This window comes from Fusarium sambucinum, chromosome IV (assembly GCF_050947815.1).
Source record: "Fusarium sambucinum isolate potato_lamoka chromosome IV, whole genome shotgun sequence".
NCBI lineage: Eukaryota > Fungi > Ascomycota > Sordariomycetes > Hypocreales > Nectriaceae > Fusarium > Fusarium sambucinum.
The window spans coordinates 3,842,207-3,861,200 of NC_139291.1; the positions used below are offsets into that span (position 1 = coordinate 3,842,207).

Consider the following 18,994-nt stretch of genomic DNA (forward strand, 5'->3'; position numbering starts at 1 on the left):
ACATGACCCAGACCCAGAACTGGCCTGATTTTTGCTGACGGGAAGACACAATGGCCTATAGTTCCCGCGGATAGCAGCACAACACGACACAACACTGTTGATTACTGATGAGAATCATCCCGCGGACGAGCACAACATGCGAGAATTCCCTCATTCAGTCTCGGACACGGGAGTCTTGTTCACTTTTGGAGAACGGGAGCGGACAACGTTACTCCAAATTCCCAGCTGCTCCGGTTCATGTCTTGGACCCGGTTATTGGACCCGGATCTTCAAAAATGATGAGGATTTTGCATCCACTGGGATATTGGACGAAGACGGTTTTTATTATTATTAATAACCGCCTTAGTCACCGCCGGAATTTTAGTACTTTTTTCGTGAATTTCGGCGTTCTTTTAACAAATTAGTTGTCATCATTTCCAACGAAAACGACGTGCGATTCGATTGAGGCTCTGCTATCTGAGCCAAGACGAGCTAATGTGAGATCTGACAACTCTCGTTTTCTCCTGCCAAATCCATCATCTATCTCAAACCGGGCCTCTTAACGACAGGCTGGCAGTTCCTCTTTATCTCGGCCCGGTTCGAATACAAAACTAAGCGACTACCCTTCCACGCAACCTCTCGGCGAAACCTTTGTTATTCTCCACCAATATTACATTATATCTCCGAACCGACTTTATCTTGTATCTCAAAAAGGCGATTTTGGCGACGAAATGATAGAGTTTTCAAGGTTGTAGCTGCAGCTGCATAGAATTGCTTTCCCGTCGACAGTCCACTTGCCGTGGAAAGCACCCATAATGGTGAGTTTCCAGATATACGTTGTACAGGTGGTAGGAATGGAGATTCCTCGGCTTGTTCTGCTGCATGCTGTAGAAGATATGTCCGAGCGTATCAAAGCTCCAAGTTCCTGTCGTTCCGACAATCGAGACAAGAGTTGTTTGGCATGGAACAAGTGATTGCGTGCTGTGCGAGAAAATACAACTTCTGAAGATCTCGAGCGGCCCACGTGGACGATGTAAGCCGTTCGTTCGTCAACTGCCGCTTGTCGATCATTTTGTCTTGTTCACACTATGGACCAGTCGGGAGTCAATGAAGATACTTTCGGTGTGGTCCGCCCAAGCAATTTTTTGCTTGGCAGTGAGAGCTGTAAATTTGGAAACGATATTTGCCTAAGAAGGGGCCATTCGTAGAGTAAGGATATTGAGACTTGTAACAATGAACATGCGATTACTTTGATCGTTCATCATTCTAGCTAAGTCAATCAGAACCTTCTATCAAATCGTACTCGACAGACAAGGCCCTCTGGATATCTTCCTCCTGTGTACTTTCTTCCCGTATACTCTCCTCCGGCGTACTCGTCTCTGCCGTCTCCTCCAACTTTACCCTCTTTGCCGGATCGCCGGCTTGCCTATTTGCAGTGGTATTTATAGGTAAACTAATCGTCCTTCCAAGGGGTGATCTAATTTCCAAGAACCTTACTGTACTCCCGCTGGCCGAGTCATGTAGTGCCGCTGGCATCTGCGCAGCCATGTTCTCAATGCATGACATCTCGTAGTGGTGTCTCAACGCCAACTTATCCACTTTTCGCGCAACATTGGCTTTCTTGCCGTGAAAGTCGGTTATGACATCGTATGGCACAAAAGCTCGGATTTTGTAGGTGTCGGGATGGATTGAGATGAGTCGGGCTTCGAAGAGTTGCCGAATATCATTCATGAGGAGTATGCCGTTTTTGCCAGACCATGTGTCTTTCCATGCTTGAATGAGTCTCTCATTTTGGATTTTCACTTCAGTTTCGGTGGCGTGCTTTTGGTCATGGCGGGGGTAGACATAAAAATGATGCTGAGGTACAATATGACAAGCATGAAGACCTGGCCCAGTCGAAGGAATGATGCACCACGACTGGCCTTTCCCAGAAATAGCACAACGATCAGCATGAATAAGACAATCATGCCGGAATGTCTCTGTGGTTTCTCTTGCTTCTTCTGGTGACAAGTCCATCTTTGGTGGAACTTGCAGGTTCTTGATGTCCTCCTGCTCACCATCCGTCGTTGATGAAAACGAACCGGACCTACGTCTTTTTGGAGATTGAGAAGCTCTGCGAGTGTTTGTTGTACGGCGGAATGGCATTTTGGAATAGCGAGGGTCCAGTGATGGTTTGTCAAGGGGTATATAGCGATTATCCATTCGACGCGTTGGTCGGTCGATGTGTCGAGCACATTTATCTGGCGCCCTTGGTCAGTGACTCCGAAGAATACTGTATAAGATCTTAAGTGACTAAACGAACCTTTGATATGATCTTGTAGTGGTTTATCGTAGGAAATCTCACAGGGCTTATGCAGGATAACATGATATGTCACTATACGCTGAGCTTTGGGCGACGAACTCTGAAGTGCAGGAACAGGAAGAGCCAGATCCTCATCTGCAACTAAAGAAGGGAGTTTCCTCTTTGAATCATCTGGTGAATCCACCAGCATGAAGGCCATATTCTCCCAAGGGTCTTCCTCGCCGGGAATGTCAAAACAGAGACGCATCTCATCAATAACATCGCGGAATGTTATCAAGTTACTCCCGGGAACTTGGTACAGGCCTGCGAAGTGGAAGTCATCATCGCCGGCGACAAGATGGACGTTCCATCCGTGGACGCGCATAGGAGGGGTTACAGATGTCGTCATGATGGGCTGGGCTGGGCTGGACGCGTCTTGACTAAGACGACGCGATCATGGGTGAGGAGAGGACGCGTAGAAAGATCTTGAACGGGATACTGTTAATGGACTAGCGGTCTAGACCGCGCTTCTAATCTTATCACCACGTGATTCTTCCACCTGTTGGTATCTTGGCATCTTTCCCAGCAGCTGCCAGAGTGACAAGCGAGTATCCGTAGTATATATTGAATGTGTCTCTGGATTGCCATTGTTGATCTCTCCTTTCTGTTGGAATGTGTTTGAGTTGTCTCGGATTAATCATTTACCGGTCCTTTTAAACTACGTCATTTGTTCTAAGAGATTACCCTAGACATAAATACAATCTGCATGGTTTACTTTTGACGGGAAAGGGAATTAATTACTGATGTCAGAGTTCTAGTCTCCAGGTATGTTCGATAAATTGTTGTCTCTTTTCTTTCAATGTATTTTAAGAATGCCATGTCTGTTGAGTCGCAGGTTTTTTCAACCGGAACTGGTGTTGACCTTTTGATGTGATTGACGATAGTCTTATTGTTTGGTCATTATTACCGGCATTAGAGACTATTACATGGCTATAGTATCAATTCAGCCGTTGTTAATGTTCTTAGCATGAACCAACTGTGTTTATCTTTTGTACAGCCATGCTCAATCTCTTGTGCGACACCTTGTCCTCCCTTTGGCGTCACCGAACACACCAGCAACGTAGAGACTTGGCTATCGTGATACGTAAAGATACAATGTTCTTCATGATGCCCTTAGCCGACACTACTTAACTTATCATGATGGTCCCCTATCCGTTATCCTGTATACGGAACTTCGGAACTTCGGATTTGTCTCATTAGATCCGTAACCGGAGTGCCAAGTCCCTAACTAAGAGACAAGCGTATCCTTGCGCCTCCATCGTCAATCTTGGCAAAAGATAAAATCGCGGGGTTGGACTCCAAAACATGATTCATCATTCGTCAATTCCCTAGTCCTTCCCCATATTTCGCGGAGAGACTCTAATAAATGTTTAAGCTTAATGATAACAAACGGCTCAAACTAACGACTAGACAGGAAGGCAAAATGGATAGGCGAACCTGATTGTCGGTGATTGACTCGCTTTATCATGCTTGTTGTCTGGGTACTTGACTCGATCATCTTGTCTATATAAACCCAGCCCAAATCGTCATCTTTCATTCCTAGATCTACAGTCCTTCTCAGTCAATCATGCATTTCCTCACTGTCGCTACCCTGGTCGGGGGTGCGACCGCCCAAATCAAATACGCCGGTAACCAAGTTCCCTTTGTCAAGGAATCAGAACAGATCGCATCAAACTTTCCCGATGTCGACGATGATTTGTACTCACCCGCATTCCTGGACCCTGATCACATCCCCAAGGGCTTTGCCAATGGAACAGCTGCGCCAAACCCGCAGCAGTATCTAGAGCAGTTCCTCTGGACTCTTGCTTCAAAGAATGACTGGATGACGTATCACAACCCTACCTTCAAGTCAGAGGAGGGCCGGTCTATTCCTTACGTTGTTCTGTCTTCATCCAAATCACTGCTCCAAGAGACACCCTTTGCCAGCAGCAATGCTACGAACAAAGTCCGTGTCTGGCTCCAAGGTTAGTAAAAGATTGCCCTTCAACTTGTAAAGATGACTCACAAACCGGTTGCAGGTGGAGTTCATGGAAACGAGCCAGCAGGAGAGGAAGCTCTCCTTGCGTTACTAGGAAAGATGGACGCCGAGCCTGAATGGACTGCCTCCATCCTTGAGAAGTTGGATATCATGGTTCTACCACGCTACAGTCCTGACGGATCAGCCTATTTCCAGCGAACTCTGGCTACAAGCTTCGACCCCAACCGCGACCACACAAAGATGGCGTCTCAGCAAACCATCGATGTCAAGGCCTTGAACCTCAAGTTCAACGCCCACGTCCATCTCGACTGCCACGAGACTAATGCTGTTCGCCGATTGACCTACAACAACAAGACGTACATCCCTGCGCAGGATGATCAATTCTCAGCTTTCAAGAACCCAAACGTCCACAAGGATATCCGCTCTCTTGCTGAGTCTCTTGTCGTACCAAAGGTTCAATCCGCACTCAAAGACAAGAACTTCACTACCAGCGGCTACGTTGTTGCGTTCCAAGAGGAGGGCGAGGATATTCGTCTTCAAGACTTTGTCACAGATACACGTGGTGAAGTTACTGTTTACATGGGCCAAGGTCTCGCGTTTCTGTCCGAGACACGAGGTATCGGTATTGGAAACCAGTACTTCAAGCGCCGAACAGCAGCTGGTTTAACTGCTGCTCTTGCCCTCGTGCAGACAGCCGCCGACAACGCAGAGCTGATTTACGACACTGTCGAAGCAGCCCGCGCTGACTTCATCACCAACGACCAAGAGATCATTGTCCGCGACCAGCCTCGCTGGACAAATGGAACATGGAACTACATCGACGTCGAGACTGGCGAGTATACTGAGGTGCCCGTTGTCTTTGGCAACAACACTCCTCCCGCCAGCAACCTTACTCGTTCCAGACCCGAGGCCTACATTTTCAGCCGTGCATGGTCCAGCGCCGCCAACAAGCTTCGTGCTGTTGGTCTGACTGTAAACGAACTGGCAGTGGACTTTGAGGGCGAGGTTGAAGCATACAACATCACGGAAGCAACGCTCGCAACATCAAAATATGAGGGTAATGTGCTCACAACGGTCAACACTGAGTTGTTCACCAAGAAGATGAAATTCCCTGCTGGCTCCTACTGGGTTAGCACCAGACAGCAATACGCTGCCCAGGCCTTTGTCCGTCTTGAGCCCGAAAACCCTGATGGGTTCGCGACTTTCAATATCTTCCCTGTTAGCACGGGTGATGAGTACCAGGTTTATCGCATTCCTGCATGAGAAACAAGACTTGAGATGGAGATGATGAGAGCAATGAGATGACGACCTTTTTTTCAACGTCCATAATTTATAGTGCCTATTAGACAATTTATGATTCTTGCCACACTATTTAGAATAATGGACACAACTGTGACTTGCAACAACTTTTGAAAGAGACTGATATCTCTATGTAGACTCCTGTAGTCCAACTCCCTGCATCTTGACTCCCTCGACAAAGTTTACAGGAGGAGTATAGGCCTTCCTACCATGTGTTACATAGGCGACCGCGGCAATCAAGATGACGCCAAACCAGATCAAAGGTGCCCAATTAGCTGATGCGGTATCAACAGGCAAAGTAAGAGGGAAACAACAGAGAATAACGATGAACAGGCTGTACAGCACTGAGAAAGCATTGATAGCCAGTCCAAATTTCCCCAGACTCCATCGCGCGTAGGGCAGCTTCTCGCCTTTGATACGCTTGAGAAGAACGCAGCCGATGCTGAGGAGATACGTAGTCATGATACCAAGGGTTGAGAGAGACACAAGAACGGTGAAGGCGACGTCGGAACCGATCTGGATCAAACTTAGGAGGGCGGCGCCGATGGACATGAGATAGACTGCATTGAAGGGCATGTGCCATTTCTTGTCCCTGCAAGCTGATTAGCATTTGAAGTACAAAGCTGGTGGAAGAGAACTTACATGTGGCCAATCCACCTTGAACCAGGAAGTCCCTGATCTCGAGCAAAAGCCCACGTCTCACGCGCACAAGTCGCCAGCGTTGTGATGTTGCCCAGGTATACCAACAGCCACAAGATGACGTTGAAGAACAGATTCAAGCTCTGCGATCCAGTTCGATCAAACAGTGTGATAAACGGCCAATCCGACTCAATCACTGGATCCAAAGGTCCGATGCAGAAAAGCATGGTGATGAGCATGATGAAGCCGAAAAAGACATTACCAACATACGACCACCAAATAGCCCTGGGCACGATGATCGACGCGTTCTTAACTTCCTCGGACAGATGTACGATACTGTCTGATCCAAAACAGCACCACAAAACATAAATCTGAGAGGAGATGTATGCGAAACCCATGTTGTCCCACCCGCTTTGATCGGTGAACTGGAGAAAGATGTCGTCGGCGGAATTCTTATCGCAGAGAACCCAGAGAGGAATCATGACGGCGAAGAAACCGAGGATATGGCCGATCAGACTGGCTGTTTCGAGCTGTGGGAAGAAGGCTGTGCCCCAGGTGTTGAAGGCGATGGTGATGAGGATGACAGCCCACATGATGAGCGCGATTTGCCATGGTGTAAATGCGAAGTCAGGCTTTGTAACGTTGATGCAGGCTTGTACTTGGAAGGCGATTGTATAGCAACTGCTAGCGAAACTGGCAAGCCAGCCAAGCGTTGTCATCCAGCCGGACGCATATGAGAGAACCTTTTGGTACTTTGGAGGTGAGAATTCGCTGACCCAGTCTTTTATCCATTAGCTGAAGAATACAGGAGAGGTGATGAAGAGAGACTCACGATATTGACCACCAGAAGTAGGCGCCATGGAAGCCATCTCTGCTAAACTTGCCACAACAGCAGAATACGCCGTGGTAGTCGTAACAAAGCACCAAAATACGCCCGCATAACCTCCGTTCGTAAAACCAGGCGAAAGCGAAATCAGGACAAATTCCCATGTCGCCATGTAAATCGCGACGAAACCGATTGAAGACCAGAGCGAGAAAGTGCGTTTGAATTGCTGCTTTTTGCCAAGGCGCTGCATGTCCAGGTGGTCTTGTTGATCATTGTGGAAGCCATCTTGTTCGTCGTCGCTCATCTGGGAGGGAAGAAAGGCGTTGTTCGCTTCTTTCGAGCTTGTGTGCGCGTCAACGGCCGTCGCTGGGTCCGTTGACGATTTTGATGAAGAATCTGTCATTATGGCGACTCGTTCCGTCGTCTCCAATTGAAGCGTAGGCGAAAAGTCAATTGGAAATAAGATACAAAAGAAAGTTCGAGCGAAGTGTTTTTAACTTATCTAACGGTGGCGATCTAAAATAGGCCCCGCCCATAATTAAACACTCACAAGCTAAAATACGTGAAACCTTGGCTTCTTGACTACGATAGGCTTAACAAAGTCCTCCTCGGCTTTGGGTAAATCCTCCGTGACGGGTTTGAAGCCCGTTTGAGTCGCTAGTTCGGTCCCAGCCGCATATTAGACGACGGAGACTCTATTATACCGGGCCCCGAAGGGTCCAGATTCAAGGGAACAGTGGACTCGGGGATACACGGCATTAATATCTGAGGGACCAGTGTCTCGCTGTAGATCCTTCTGTGGTTCTGGTCCACTAGGGCTAGGACAGTATTCAAGAGCATGAACTCACCGACTATGAGGTCTCCGCAGCAGAAATATCTGATACACCGAGGGAAGAATTAATATATATTACTGGAAATCTAGTATTGCCATGCCTTGACATTCCCCAATAGCGCTGTTCTTCTCTCCGACAGTCGCGTCCATTGTTCACTGTAGAATACATTACACCTCTTCAAGGCTGAAATCATCCACCAGAATAGCCACAGTCGCACCAGAAGGGCAGTACAACCACATGCTAACCAAATCCATCTGAAAATTAGAAGTCGCCAATCCCTCAACCTTTTTGTATCGACCAGGCGAGCCTTTAGAAATGACATGGCTTTTGACGAGAGTCTTGCCTAGCTTCAAATCGATATGGCATCCTGCCGCTCCTGATTCATAGGCGACCCAAGTTGACAAGGTATATTGCTTGGACTTTTCAAGACCTGCCACCCATTGTTCGATTGATGGCGCGCCATTTCCAAGGATGGACATGTATCTGGGACTTGTTAGAGTGTTGAATGGTATCGACAGTAGGGAATGCTTACAATGCTGTCGGTTTTGATTTGACGGGGTAGTTATCTTTAAACTCAGCCACGGACTTCCCTTGGGAAGACCTCAAAACCCATGGCTGAGAGAAAAAGATGTCGGAAGAATCGTCGAAGCCTGGGTTGCTAAGCAAGTTTATCGCGGTCGATTTAGGTTTTGATGTGCTTGTCGCGGTAATGTTTTTGACAGGTGCAGCATCTGTCTTCCTCATGCGTGTGGTCGTGATACTGCTACTTTTGGTCGTCGCTGTGGTTGACCGTTTCAATGCTGACGTCGTTCGTGTGGCAGCTGAAATGATTGGCGATGAAGGGAATTTGGAGGTGTCAGTGGCTGACCCAGCTAGTAGAGATGAAGGTATAGCATCGATAAATGTTACAGAAGATGCTGACTTGCATGGGCTAGCATGAATTGTAGCAATGCCAAAGGCAAGGACTACGGTAAGAGAGTTCCAGATAGCCATTTTACTACTGCTTGGAAGTGTTGTAAATAAAACGAAATCCTGGGGAGAGCCACTTATTTATGACCAGGTTCTTAATATGAAACAGGGACTCCAAGGGGCGAAAGCAATTTAGATGCAACAAGAAAAGGTCAGCTGGAGAAACATAGCTCTAGTCTCGGTCTGTGCCTTAATCACGAACAGACGTTCTAATTTGGGCACTTTTTCAGGGTCTAACGAACTACAAAGACGCTATTGACCTCTGTCTGTGCTTTGAGGACAAAGGACTAGCAACTCAAAACGCTTGCAGGGCACAGGTCATATTTCCGTCGTCAATGCAACAGCTGCATGAGAGCAACAACAAGCAATGCATCGTATGGGTGTCGATCAATTAATATCCTGGCATTTGAACAAAAGAATTAACAAAATTGGCCGCCTGATCCTGCAAGAGATGTTTCGACCCATTCCTTGACGTCGTCATTTGAGATAAAGAATTGGCGTGTCATGAACCAGGGTTAGCCATCAAACTCGACCCCATGCAGAAGCACCTGGAAGTCGAGATTAATTGATTTACCCATAGCGACATTGTCATTGCTATGTTATACACTTCATCTGCGCTCATATTGGCGATGGTCGAAGACGATTGTCGCATTCTCTCAACAGTCAAAACGGGTCATAGTCTTGTTATGCGATAGCGGACAGTATGAGAGAGAAATGTCAATTATGTTCTCTTTTATATCTATGTGCGTAGAGAAATCAACAAGAATAATTGTTGTGTACAGAGAAGTAAAAAAGTATTAAACATACCGTCACCACTCAACTAGCAGTTTATCGGATAACTGCCTGCCAATCCTGGGTAACGAGAGAAAAGTTCTTGGTAGCTGGGCTAACCTTTGTAATCTTGCATCCCTTCTCCAGCTTGACTCCATTGAAACGATCCGCAATCCAGGGCATGAAGTCAGAAACAGAAGCGTGCAACACAGCACCGTGGTCGAGATCAGGGTAAGATTTGTACTCGGCAGTAGACTCGGGGAACTCCTTGCAAGTCTCATTGAAGTCTTCCTCGGCGTACTCAGGATAAGTGAGGATGTCGGCCTCGCCTTGGATGACGAGCATGGGGGCAGCAAGCTTGTGAGGGCCAGCACCGTTGAAGCGCTTCTGCCAGTCAGCAAAATCGGGGTGCTCGACCCAGCTGGTGTTCTTGTAGAGTTGCTTGACAGTCAGGCTTCCGTAGAGAGCTCCTCCAGTGGCGAGGCAGCCTTGCTCAGCGAGAGCAATGCGGCTGAGAACAATGTCGGTGGCGTAGTCCTCGACCTTGATGGAAGGATAAAGGCGAGAGAGAGACTGGAGGAAGAAGATGGATACAACATCTCCAGCGGGACCATCCTTGGCACGGCGGAAAGACTCGGGGATAAGCTTAATGGGCTGAAGAGCAGGGGCCATAGCTACAGCACCTAAGAATCCACCCGTAGCCTTACCTTCCTGGGCCTCTCGCTCATCAGTGCGCCATGCAGTCATTCCACCTTCGCTATGACCAATGACCACCCACTCTTTGGTGATCTTGTTTCCGAGAGCTGTACGAGCGGCTTGAAGACCGAAGCTGACATCTGCAGCATGGAGAGCACCAGATTCGTACATGAAGCCCTGAGGAATATCACTACCTTGACCAGCATAATCAGGAGCAACAACGACGTATCCCTGGTTGACAAGAGCAAAAGGGGCCTGCCATTCGTAGTACAGACCGCGGTGGTTGGTAGGTGCGCATTGTCGAGTTCCGCCCGCTGTTCCGTGGGTCCAGACGACAGTGCGGAAAGGCTTGTCCTTTCCGAGAGGGTTTGAGTAAGGAGTCAGGACGAAGCCAGTGGCTGGGATGGGCTTCCCATCGATATCTTCCGACATGTAGAAGAATCGAGTCATGCTGGCTCCACCAGGAAGAGTCCATCGTCTGGTGGCCTGAGCAGTTGGGATCTCCTCCCATTTGACAAGGTCACCGGCGGAATAGTCTGACATGTTGGCGGGGTTTGCGTAGAAGGGATCGGTCGAGACGTTTTGGTTGACCCAAAGACTAGACTCCCCGGCCAAAGCCTGGCGATAGCCGAGTTGACAGGTTGTGTCGCATTGATTGGGCTCATCTACAAAGGCAGGAGATTCCTGGCTGGCTACGAGAGCACCAGAGAAGAGAGCGCTGATAAGAAGCCTGGGCAACATCTTGAGGACTGTTGGACTTGAACGAAAGAATGTTGATGTTGTAGAGTGAGGATCTTTTCCAACAATGAAGGACTTGAGGTTATATATAAGTAACGACTCCAAGACACTTAGATCCAATTGGTCTAACTGCACCCCGCTTCAACCAACTGCCGCATACATTTCCGCTTCCTCAATGTCAGCCACGAATCCCTGATGGAAACAACTCAAACATCAACATACATAGTCCCACAAGCACCAGCCTCTTTGCTGTCGTAGCCACATGCACGGATAGTAAATAAAGCATAGACTGAGTGTAAAACCACTTGTAGTTTAGCGCGTGGAATTATTGTCCTGTTTGAGTAAGGTCGGGCGTTGTGCAAGGGTTCCCGCTAACTCTATTTTAGGGTGATGTAACCTTTATGACGAAGGGTCGACTGTCGATGATGGTTTAAAGTTTCGGGATGCTAAGCATACCGAGATAAGCCTGATGATAAATGAATATGGATCATGCAATATTTTTGTTGTTTACTCTACTCATGATTGATAAATCTTTTACTTCAGTTGCTGACTTGTACGGATAGGCAGCAAGAGAATTCGAGAGGCCTGTACGTATGCGTACCTGTTCCGTCATAGCAAAAGGGAATAACCGATGTCCGGTTAATGACAGACTAGTAGGAAGAGTTCCAAATCTACAATAATACTAGAAACTTTTACAAATGTTGTGAAATCGGCCATAGTGATTCGGATATCGTGCTCGGCTGTGTAAATCTGAAAACAATCATGCACGCGATTCACGTACGTAATGCAAAGGTAACCTTCCGAATAAGGAAGAAGAAGAGCCTCCATGGACCTTGTTCAATCACATGTGCTTCGAGACGTGTACTTCCGCATAGAGCTTTATTTGCGAGCCGCTCGCCAAGAAACTACAACATAACAAAGGACAGACGGGAAGGTGGCCAACACCACCGAAATGATGCCGAATAGTCTGGATTTCCACTTTTCAGTGAACTTACTGGCCGTATCTATGATCAAACTCAGAAGCTTAAAACAGATGAGGTTCGAGTGTTGAATAAGAGAAACATGACATGAAAACGATGCCATTACCTCAGACACATGTCATTGTCTGAATCGGAGTGAGTCAAAGGTTCTTTGTAGTGGAATGGTCATGCTGAAAGACACGGCGACAAAGAAGAAAAAATGTCGTCTATGATGTTGTTGGCTCGGATGAAAATTGAAGTTTCGATCGACAATATTCGAGATAAAGGCAAATCTATATTGCCTCACACCAAGCACGTTGATTACGTCTGATGAAGTCGGATTTGAGAAAACCCAGTGGAACAAGGTTGTGAAATTGAGATTGGCATGGAGTAAGATGGGTACGAGACAAGATTCTTTGAAAAGACTCTCACTTAACAACGCTACTTACATGCTGTTATTTTTATTACGATAGTATATCTCAGGATCTATGGCTATGTATCGTGATACTCTGTGTGTATCCGGTACCGTGTTGATACCTGCGGTGCATGTACTCCGTAGTTATGGCATACATCGGAGGCTGTGGTCAGTGGCACTTGCACAACAAACATAAACACGAGAATTAAACTCAATTTATACGCGTCATTTAGAAAGGACTGGAGTAAGCGATTGTCGGGTCTAAGTGATGATCGATTGTATGAAGAAAAGTTATCAACACCTGGTTAAAAATAAGATATATCGTCTTCTTTAAAAGCATGCCTGCTTTCCCTAAGTAAATATTCCATAATCGAGTATGTTGAGTACTCAATCAGAGGCCAGAATTTCAATGAATGGTCGTATACCAAGCAATAGTTTAGTGAAATAGTGAGAATAGTGTTTTTTAGTGAGATTAGAACGAATTAGTCGGCTGAGGATATAAAAATCCTTAATGACTTCGTAGAAGAAAGGTCAATGGTATTTCGATATTTCCTGAATTCCTAAAGTTTTGAAGAAGTTTTCAAGAAAGCTATCTTCAAAATTATACTCCGTTCTTCCTCTTTTCCGTATTTTCAAATAGATATTATGTTGATGGTATCGGGTATGATGATTCTCCAGAGCACAGCCTCGACGCCACACTTGTCTACACAAAGTACCTAGCCCAGTCTTATCTTATCTTATCTTTATCCTGGTTAGATTGTAGAATCTCTAGAGGTTGACAGAAAAACCGAAATCCAAGGTTGAGGCGCGAGGGCTGAATAGTCCAAGAGCTAGTTTGAGCCATCTTGATAACATTACGATTGTATCCTTATGAAAGTTGGGTTGAGGGTTCTGCCACTCTGAGGGATGACTAGCAGTCTAATTTATTGAGGCTGCAAGAGACATGCCTTGGATAAGCCTGATGATAACCTCAAGATACGGGACAATCCAGACGTTGTTTACTATCTTTCATCAAGTCAATCGCTACCCAAAGACTCATGTTAGGCAGACTGCAAGGTCCCAGTATACAAGCAAAAACGATCTGTTGTGGATACGGACATGCATACACTCTGAAATCGAGCACGACTAGCATGGAAATCAGCTGTTTGTCGCAAAACCAGGAAAACTTGGTTGACTCCAACATGCAGTTCACCCGGCCCTCCGGAACTGACGATCATGTCTCATGGCTAACATGGGCTAATGCGCATTGATAATCATGATAAATCACTACCCTTGTTCAATATTTCAGTCTTGTCACTGTCGGCATGACCAGCATGAGCAATTAAGGGCCGCAATGGTTCGCGGCGGCACGGCCCTTGCTAGTGCATAGAGTGACAGGAGGCCATTCTTGCATATCTAGTGTCTGAAGAGTCAGAACCGAGTCGATGGTACCCTAAGACTAAATTCGCTCATGCCCAGGATCTACAAATCCCATGTTAGCTTGTTACTAGATTAGAGACAGATTGTGGACATGGCAGCTGACATTCAATCTGCCAAGGGGGTTCTAGTAAAAACGCGGATCGCTCGGCGTAATCGAAAGGAGGCTGACATGGTAGATCGTAGGTCTTTAGCCTAGAAATCCCAGATTATAGGATGGGATGGAATACGATATCTTGTTAGCTATTTGCTAGTGAGACAATCACTAACTTGCTCCATCAGGTGAGTGGGTGAAGCGCAAATGATGAACAGGGGGGGTTTTGATCATGGCTTGAAAACAACCCTTGTAAGTGATTGCAGATCCTGCACTACGACCCACCTGTCACCTCCCACTCTAACGAATCATTTACCAGTAAGAGAGTATTGAAGGGGACGGACGGCCAAGTGGCGCCAATTTGTTCGGGATCATCACGTCAACAGACAGACCTACAGGCCTCCCTTGGTGGTACGAAACAAAGAAATATGGTGTTCTTGCCGGATCGATCGGGACACGTTCACCTCTTGACAGATCGCTGGTGATCTGTCAGATCTTGGGAGTTGCTAGTCATGGTGTCTCAGTTGTGCGATGGAGACAGTGGTCAAGTGGATGAGAATTCATCGTCATGTCTATGTCAGATCATCCCTTGAATTCTTTAATGGCGCGTTTGCCCTCAGCTATTCTAGGTGTCCGTGCACAGTAGCATTCAAGGCTGATAGAACGACAATGGTAACTCCCGTGTGTGGATGATACGACAAAGGAATACACGCTATTGCTGATTGCATGGATCTAGCAAACTCTAAGTGGATTACTACAAGCTCTATCTAAGCCTAAACAAACAACCTCTGCGACCCTGATATACCAATCACCAACTGAACCACGCCTGACAATCCTCCCAGTACTAGGAGGCAACCAATAATGAAGACGATCAAGTAAATCAGTTCAAGTGGGCGTTCGAAAAACCAAAGCCTCCCCTCCACTCGCCCACTCTTCTCCTTGCCCTGTATCCTCCCATCAGGAACATACTTGAAATCAAGAATGGACCCACCCCCAAGCCCCTGGTTACTGTGTATGATAGCATTATGCAATCCCTCCCTGCACAGCTGAACCATTTTTTCGTCAAAGGACGGGACCCATTGCTGCAAAGTAGCCAAGCTCCAAACGAGCCAACAATGGCCCTTGAAGCATGCATACGCGTACCATCCTGGTCTCCCCATACCAAGCTGGTCGCAGATCTCGTGGCCGTTCAGCACACGGCTGGCAGCTTGGATGAACCCATCCGAGATGTTGATCGGGGGCAGGTCCTTGAGTGCCTCCACAAAGTTGTGTCCAATGACGACGGATGTTGGTGTCACGAAGAGCTCGTTGTAAGCTAAGCTCTCCATCACTGCCTTAGCTTGCTTTGCCGAGGTGTAGTATTCTTGAGGTGCGCCAATCACATGCGCTACGTATCTCCAGAGCGCTATATAATCCTCGACTTCTTGGGGGTCAGGCGTGATGCCCATTAGTGGCAGCTGTAGCCAAGCATGGTTGCAGCTGAAAGTGGCTATGGCGTGGATGGAATCGAGTGTGTTGATTGGTATTCCGTGGGATTCTTGGTCAAAGAATCGGCACTTGGATGCGGCAACCTTGAGAATCTGCTGTCTGACCATGGAGTGCAGCAGACGAACTCTGATGATCGAACTGTGACCCGAGCCCCCCGGTTTGATGTACTCGAGGGAGTGTGTGACTTGGAGGACCATCTGAAAGGTCTCAAGAAGGCGTCTCCGGAGTACACGGGTGCTGAATCCGCCTGTACGCGCAAGTACTTCAACCACACTTGTTGAAGCGGAATTCTCGCCTACAAAGCCTTGAAAGGCGAAGCCAATCAGGTTTGCGAGAGCGTATCGGTAGAAGAAGCGCTGGCCCCTAGCGATCTGCTCCCAGTCAACCCATGATGGAACATGATGTGTTTCTTGCCAAAGTTGAGACAGATCTGCGTCTTGTTCATGATATTGACTTAGTGTTTCGAACAAGTCTGCTCTGCTGACTTGTTGTCCTTCTTGTCTGAGCTGATCATGGATCTCTTGGATCTTCTTCACAGCTAAGGCACCGAGCTCGTCACACTCGAAGCGCAGAGGATCTGTTTGGGATTTGGGGATGTGCTGGTCTGTCCATGTGAAAGTGTGGTTTCCAATGGTGCAAACTTGGTCTCCTTGAACAGGCTCTTTGAAGTAGTTCATTGTGGTGTAAGAGATGGGAAAAAGCAAATCGAGGCTTAGTGTGATATGTGTCGATAGCACAAGATGATAAAATGGGATCTGGATGTAGACTGGGAGCTTTACTGTGCAATCTGCCTGCCTTTTATCTCCAACCTCGACAGCATTATGCAGACAATTTCAGGCTAAACCTTTGACCTTCCTCACACGCCTCTGATGTGATTCTCGTGTCATCAACAAGTACATCAATGTATCCTCCTCTCCCTTCCGTTACAGGGGTTATGATCAACCAAGATTCGCTAGCTATCACTCGGAACCCACAATCAGCCCAAAGGGAGCTGAACGACGAATATTAGTGTCTTGGCCTGTGATTGTCACGAGCTAAATCGACTAAACTCGAACTACGTCTGAGATGTCTGTGATATCTCTCCCAATAGTCTTGCAAAGAGTCCGGGTCAGCATCACCAGACGGGATGGGTTCTCCCTAGCTTGGTCAGCTTATGTCAAGCACACCCTTGGGGCTTCTTTAGGATGTAAGTTGCATATAATGACACATAATGAGCCCGAAACCAAACAAACTATTCTTGTCTTTCCCATCTCTATCTTTTACATGTATAGACATTGTGTCACACTGTTTACAGAGTAACAGACAACCCTTACATAACGCTCGGCTCACACATTCCACTCCTATATTCATTCCTCTTCCAAGATACATCACTTGCAATCATGCACGTGACAGCCACAAAGCAGGACAAGACTACGGTCGTACTGCCAGACCTGTTCAAGGGCTTTGTTGTCCAAACACCCCGTATCAACAAAGGCTATGAGGCAGTCAAGCCAGTCTCTGAACAATGGCTTTCAGAGTAAGCTGAACAGAAATAATGATTTTGTTTCTACTAACACAAATCAGAAAATGCCAGTTCTCTCCTCGGATGAAGAAAAGGGTCGAGTTCTGTGACTTTGCTCTTTTCATCTCCATTGCGGCTCCTGACGCACCTCATGATAAACTCAAGACTATGTGCGACTGGGGTAACTGGGTAAGGCCTCTCTCATGTTCTCCAACTTTGAACCGAAACTGATCATTACTGCCTAGGTATTTCCGTTTGATGATTGTAGGTGATATTGTTACTGGTTCGGCAAATCAACTGACAATCCATAGTGTTTGATGAAGGGTCCTTGAAGAATGCTCAGAAGCAGGCTCAATTTGTTGTCGACAGTCTCATGGCAGACATGCTTGGTAAAGCCTTTACCAAGAAGAAGATTCGGGTTGTGCAAGCACATGATGATATCTTTCGAAGAGTTTCCGAGGTAAGTACAAGTCCTTATCGTGAATTTACTTCCTGCTAACTTGACATCGCGAAGGGCTCAGCAGCCGGTTTGTTTGAATCCCGTCTATCTCACCTGTGACTTGAACTAATATGTTATAGGCGCTCGGACGAGATTTGCCCTCGCTATGAGAGACTACACAGATGGAGTCATTCATCATGTGAAGCATTTTTCTTCCAATAGTATTCCAAGTATCGAAGAAATGCTTCATACTAGGAGACTATCATCTGGCGTTACGCCTTTGTATCACCTTGTTGAATATGCTCATGGTATTCAATTACCGGATGAAGTGTTTGAGAACCCTGTCATTCAAACGTTAGAACGTCTTGGTGTGGACTTTGTCTTATTGTAAGTATAACCAAGACTGTTAAAATTGTTGTTGCTGACTGACCCAACTCTTCAGGGCAAACGACGTCTTGTCTTACAGAAAAGAAGAGGTAGGAGACAATCGCTGCTCTGATATGACTGACATCTGACAATTTATAGAATGACGATTCTCCCTTCAGCATGGTTGCTTCTTGCAGAATGGCTGGCCAATCTGCCCAGGAAGCATTTGACACCGTGGGCGCACTTCTAGACGAGCGACACCAAGAATGGCAGACAGTCATAGCGGAAATACCAAGCTGGGGACCAGAAATTGACGCTCAGGTGACACGATATGTCGAGGGCATCCGAAACGTTGTCCAAGCTAATGTCACATGGAGGTACTTAGTCTCTTTTCTCCAACAGTCAGTACCGTATTACTAATACGTGATAGCTTCCAATCGGGGAGGTACTTTGGGAAACAAGCCCAAGAAATTCGACAGACTCGGTTGGTTGACGTGATGATCAACCCCCCGTATCTGCAGCAGCGGGAGCAACAGCAGCAACGTCGTGCAGCCAACATGCATTCGGGTCACTGGTCAAAGAGTCTTTCTTCATTGGTTCAGCACGTATCCTGGTCGTTTCTTTTGAGCCTTGTGATCATTTGTTACTTTGCCGTGATTATTCGGCATTGAGTGTATGTAGATAGAGCCGATCGACACGGGGATCTGATTTTTGATTCAGACATTGAGACAATATAAGCAATTGCTTTCATAAGCCGCTGACATTGATAAACACTACCCGATCCAATGAAAGTTGTGAGAGTACTATGAGCCTAGGCTGAGTGACCTTAGCTTGCTTGTGCTCTGCTGTTAACCCACTTTAAGCACCAAGCTATCAAGTAAGATCGACCTTACCCCTGCTTTGAACAAGGATATCCCTGCGCTAGGCCGTCTGTCAGAAGGTTCACTAAATCCTACGGACTGGACACAATTCTCTTAGCTACCGAAAGAAATAATATTGAACATTCACAAATCATATCGTAAATCTCTTCTTTTGTGTCTCTGTGCTTTGTGGTTTCGCATTCCCTGTTGGTTAAAAGGGGGAGTTCAGGGCTGGTGGAGTAATGTCGCACAGAACAGCTTAGCCAAGGTAAAGCGATACCACCTTATCTCTCAAGTGCTCACCCACTACTCATGCAGGCCCGGGCAGGCAATGTTTTTGGATCGGGGGTGGAATTCCCGAAAGCTTTCGGCGAGGATTCTTGGCCG

The 18,994-nt window shown here is 46.9% G+C and overlaps 7 protein-coding genes across 7 annotated transcripts; 2 read left to right on the top strand and 5 right to left on the bottom strand.

Moving 5' to 3' along the window:
- Positions 1-1,254: 1,254 nt before the first annotated feature.
- FSST1_001264 (HNH endonuclease signature motif containing protein) lies at positions 1,255-2,669 on the bottom strand (the record flags this gene model as incomplete). Its single annotated transcript, XM_083226762.1, has 2 exons — positions 1,255-2,219; positions 2,282-2,669. The coding sequence occupies 2 exons, from the start codon at positions 2,667-2,669 to the stop codon at positions 1,255-1,257; spliced, it is 1,353 nt and encodes a 450-aa protein (XP_083091446.1).
- A 1,218-nt stretch (positions 2,670-3,887) lies between these two features.
- Positions 3,888-5,561, top strand: FSST1_001265 (uncharacterized protein; the record flags this gene model as incomplete). The annotated part of the gene is made up of 2 exons (XM_083226773.1): positions 3,888-4,284; positions 4,339-5,561. The coding sequence occupies 2 exons, from the start codon at positions 3,888-3,890 to the stop codon at positions 5,559-5,561; spliced, it is 1,620 nt and encodes a 539-aa protein (XP_083091447.1).
- A 165-nt stretch (positions 5,562-5,726) lies between these two features.
- On the bottom strand, positions 5,727-7,465 carry FSST1_001266 (amino acid permease-domain-containing protein; the record flags this gene model as incomplete). The annotated part of the gene is made up of 3 exons (XM_083226784.1): positions 5,727-6,189; positions 6,240-7,017; positions 7,069-7,465. The coding sequence occupies 3 exons, from the start codon at positions 7,463-7,465 to the stop codon at positions 5,727-5,729; spliced, it is 1,638 nt and encodes a 545-aa protein (XP_083091448.1).
- Positions 7,466-8,062: 597 nt separating this feature from the next.
- On the bottom strand, positions 8,063-8,888 carry FSST1_001267 (uncharacterized protein; the record flags this gene model as incomplete). Its single annotated transcript, XM_083226795.1, has 2 exons — positions 8,063-8,378; positions 8,428-8,888. 2 exons carry the CDS (start codon positions 8,886-8,888, stop codon positions 8,063-8,065), a joined length of 777 nt encoding a protein of 258 aa, XP_083091449.1.
- An 804-nt stretch (positions 8,889-9,692) lies between these two features.
- On the bottom strand, positions 9,693-11,072 carry FSST1_001268 (Alpha/Beta hydrolase protein; the record flags this gene model as incomplete). Its single annotated transcript, XM_083226805.1, has 1 exon — positions 9,693-11,072. One exon carries the CDS (start codon positions 11,070-11,072, stop codon positions 9,693-9,695), a length of 1,380 nt encoding a protein of 459 aa, XP_083091450.1.
- A 3,654-nt stretch (positions 11,073-14,726) lies between these two features.
- Positions 14,727-16,118, bottom strand: FSST1_001269 (oxygenase MpaB family protein; the record flags this gene model as incomplete). Its single annotated transcript, XM_083226816.1, has 1 exon — positions 14,727-16,118. One exon carries the CDS (start codon positions 16,116-16,118, stop codon positions 14,727-14,729), a length of 1,392 nt encoding a protein of 463 aa, XP_083091451.1.
- Positions 16,119-16,820: 702 nt separating this feature from the next.
- FSST1_001270 (isoprenoid synthase domain-containing protein) lies at positions 16,821-18,418 on the top strand (the record flags this gene model as incomplete). Its single annotated transcript, XM_083226827.1, has 9 exons — positions 16,821-16,957; positions 17,005-17,131; positions 17,188-17,206; positions 17,254-17,402; positions 17,457-17,469; positions 17,522-17,768; positions 17,824-17,857; positions 17,907-18,124; positions 18,178-18,418. 9 exons carry the CDS (start codon positions 16,821-16,823, stop codon positions 18,416-18,418), a joined length of 1,185 nt encoding a protein of 394 aa, XP_083091452.1.
- Between the last annotated feature and the right edge of the window lie 576 nt (positions 18,419-18,994).